The following is a 3,229-nucleotide window of genomic DNA, read 5'->3' as shown; positions in this document are numbered from 1 at the left end:
ATGTTGTTTTCCTACTTAGGCTCGGGACTTATTGACCGATGTGTTATATGTACATTTTAAATACTGAACGCCTTGGCTTTCATTGCTATTCTCACTTCTTTCGCCTAGGCGTTCAGTATTTAAAATGTACATAAAAACTATGAAAGCCTCATCGAACGAATGTAGGCTTTCATCAAAACCTATCGCGTCCACCCGGGGTATTGATGATTTATTCTATATCAATTACATAATAAATCACTTCAGGTACCAATAATTGAAAATAGCAAATGCCAGGAAATGATTCATAAACTCGGTTATACCAAGATGATATTGCCGTCAACATTGTGCGCAGGATATGATGAAGGTGAAAAAGATTCATGTGAAGTAAGATTTGAGCAGAAATCATTCTTGCGTTATTAAAATCGCCAAATATCATTCATGCACGAGTGTATCACAACAATACTCATTAAAATAAAATAGAAAAAAGAACCAAATTTGAACGTGAAAAGTCAGAATCTCGTTGACTAATTGTTTCGATTCACGCAAAACGATTCTAAATTTGAGTGTGTTTTATCTTTTGCAGGGTGATTCTGGGGGACCCTTGGTTGTACAAAGACCAGATAAACGATGGGAGCTTGCCGGCACTGTATCAAGTGGTATAAAATGTGCAGCACGATTTCTGCCTGGTATTTATATGCGTACGTCGCTAATATTTCTAGTAAAATCAGTTGCAGAGCGTATTGCACTGTCAATATGGAAGACCTAACGGGACTTTTTTCCAAACAATAAACAATGGTCCATAAGCGTTAACATTGGCAAACCAAATTCACAAATTTTTTCTATTTTCCTATTATTATTGTTGAATAATGTTCTAATTTTACTCATTTAAAATTCCGTGTCTCCCCCCTATAGGTACGTCGTATCATCGATTTTGGATCGAGAGTATTATTGGAGTTGCGAATGACGAAAAAAATTACATGAGCACTGGAAGAAGGATATAAATACATGTACAAAGAAGATTTCTCAGTAGACTGTATTTTTTACAGTATTTTCTTACAAACTGTCTCCACTCGTATTTACGCATTCTGCTCCAAGTTTTGTGATAGCAACTGGAAGGCGCGCAAAGTTCGATTTGATGAACGCCATTTCGGCTTTGATGGTTTTGCTTTTCGCTGCTGTTTTATCTTCGAGAACGTATTTTGCATCATCTTCGGGATTAAGTCCTTTGAAAAATTTTATAATTGCATAGAAATTATCGGCGTAATATTATTACGTATTGATGCAGACATAAGTCAAAATAAGTCTTCCAGAAAATGGCAGAAATTTATAAATAAATATTTTATGTTAGCCTTAACTATTAATGGTTTATTTCCATATTTCAAATTGAAATATTCATTATGATATACGCTTTGGTTTCAAGCAGGGATCGAAACCAAACCAAACCGAATATTTGGTTTGAGTGTGTGAACAAATCAAACCATTCGGAATGATCTGAAAAATGTTTTGTATGGCACACAGAAATGTTTATGTTTATGCTTACGTGTATTAGTGTACGATACTAACACAGTGACAACACTCATGAACGTTGCTCATACAAACCATTCTCAGAACGTTCCGCTTGATACGGTTTGCTCCGATGAACAGAGAGCAAAGCAGTGAAACCGTTCTGAAATCGGTTTGTATGAGAAACGTCAAACCGTTTTCGATCTCTGGTTTCATAGTAATTTCAAGACCAAATCCTGAGAACCCATGGATCAGCCCGAATCCACTGGATTTGAACTTTGGGCCATCAAACCAGCCGGGTGTCTACATTCCCCCTAGAGAGTGACACCACGGTCAATTTTTCCGATTTTCCCAGCCGTTTTCGAGATATTTCGATGTGTAAATATTTATTGGTTTTAATTTACCACTTAAGAGGTGAGTTTGGATAAATTAGCAGAAAAGCGTATTAAAGTTCGAAATATTCCGTCATTCTAAGATATTTTCACTCTTAAGCTAAGTACACAGTTCCTTGTGAAATGAAAAAATTTCTCCGGTGAAATTTTCACCAGTGATCTTTGTATCAAGTTTTTTTATATTCAAATTGCAAGTATAATGATTTTTGATATATAAAACAGTTAGCTGCTATCATTTTCAACACAACATATCAATAAATTTGTGTTTTGAATTTATTCTTCTATTTATTTTCGCCTCTACAATTTTTTTCACGGTCGTGAAAAAATTTTCGCGTGCAAAATGCACGAGAAAAAAATTTCACGACCGTGAAAAAATTTGCTGTGACCGAAATATATAGAAGAATAAATTCAAAACACAAATTTATTGGTGTATTGTGTTGATAATGATAGCAGCTAACTGTTTTATTCATCAAAAATCATTATACTTGCAATTTGAATATAAAAAAACTTGATACGAAGATCACTGGTGAAAATTTCACCGGAGAAATTTTTTCATTTCACGAGGAACTGTGTACTTAGCTTTACTAAAATCCATCCATTTAGCCTCCATAATAAGCAATGTATTTTTTGTTCAAGCTATCGAATTACGTACTACAAAAAAAAACTCGGAAAATATCACGGAGGACGGTAGTCCTGATGCGTCGACGCACCATAAACTGTGCCAGTTTTTGCGTCACGAGTATATATACAGTAAGTATGCTATTTTCTCAGGATACTATTTGGGCCCCGGCATGTTAGGCACAGTTGGAAAGGTCTTGGCCCAATTAGTCGGAAACACCATATACCTCATGCCTAAAGTGTGGTCTAGGCAAAAATATAGCGGTTGAAAAATTTCGATGAATTTTCAAATATTCATTCACCCATATCTTACCACCCCCTGGTCTGAGGTGTCCAAGAGAAGCTCCTCCTCGCCACCTTTCCAACGCCGGTCTAAGTGCCCCGATTGGTCCAAAAACGAAAAAGTTATGGGCATTGGCATTTTGATCTTGATTTTCTATGAAAGTATTGATTTGGATGTGCGTCCGTCCGTCTGTCCGTACCTTCTTCGGTTTCCGATGCGCATATGCCTTAGTTGTAGCTAGTGTCGAGCCACATCGAAACCAGTCCTTAGATTGACATTTGCATTACAGGAGAGCTGGCTATGGCTTCACTAGCCTGCATGTATACGATTTTTTCAAGTATTTATTTCGCACACTAGATCAACTCAGACACCCATCGGGCAAACTTAGCTCGTAATTATTTGAGAATACCTTCAAAAAGTTCCATACACACATGCCAATGTTTATGTGATATAA

General features: G+C 36.4%; 1 protein-coding gene across 1 annotated transcript; it reads left to right on the top strand.

Moving 5' to 3' along the window:
• Nucleotides 1–174: 174 nt before the first annotated feature.
• Nucleotides 175–1,278, top strand: LOC129571936 (serine protease filzig-like). Its single transcript, XM_055451821.1, has 3 exons — nucleotides 175–363; nucleotides 563–677; nucleotides 892–1,278. Exons 1-3 carry the CDS (start codon nucleotides 277–279, stop codon nucleotides 978–980), a joined length of 291 nt encoding a protein of 96 aa, XP_055307796.1. The 5' UTR covers nucleotides 175–276; the 3' UTR covers nucleotides 981–1,278.
• The last annotated feature ends 1,951 nt before the right edge of the window (nucleotides 1,279–3,229 follow it).

The sequence above is a fragment of the Sitodiplosis mosellana genome, unplaced genomic scaffold (assembly GCF_009176505.1).
Source record: "Sitodiplosis mosellana isolate CC-2019 unplaced genomic scaffold, AAFC_SMos_1.0 Smas_scaffold_3776, whole genome shotgun sequence".
NCBI lineage: Eukaryota > Metazoa > Arthropoda > Insecta > Diptera > Cecidomyiidae > Sitodiplosis > Sitodiplosis mosellana.
The sequence above is the reverse complement of the archived record's forward strand: the minus strand, read 5'-3'. Positions and strand labels throughout refer to the sequence as shown.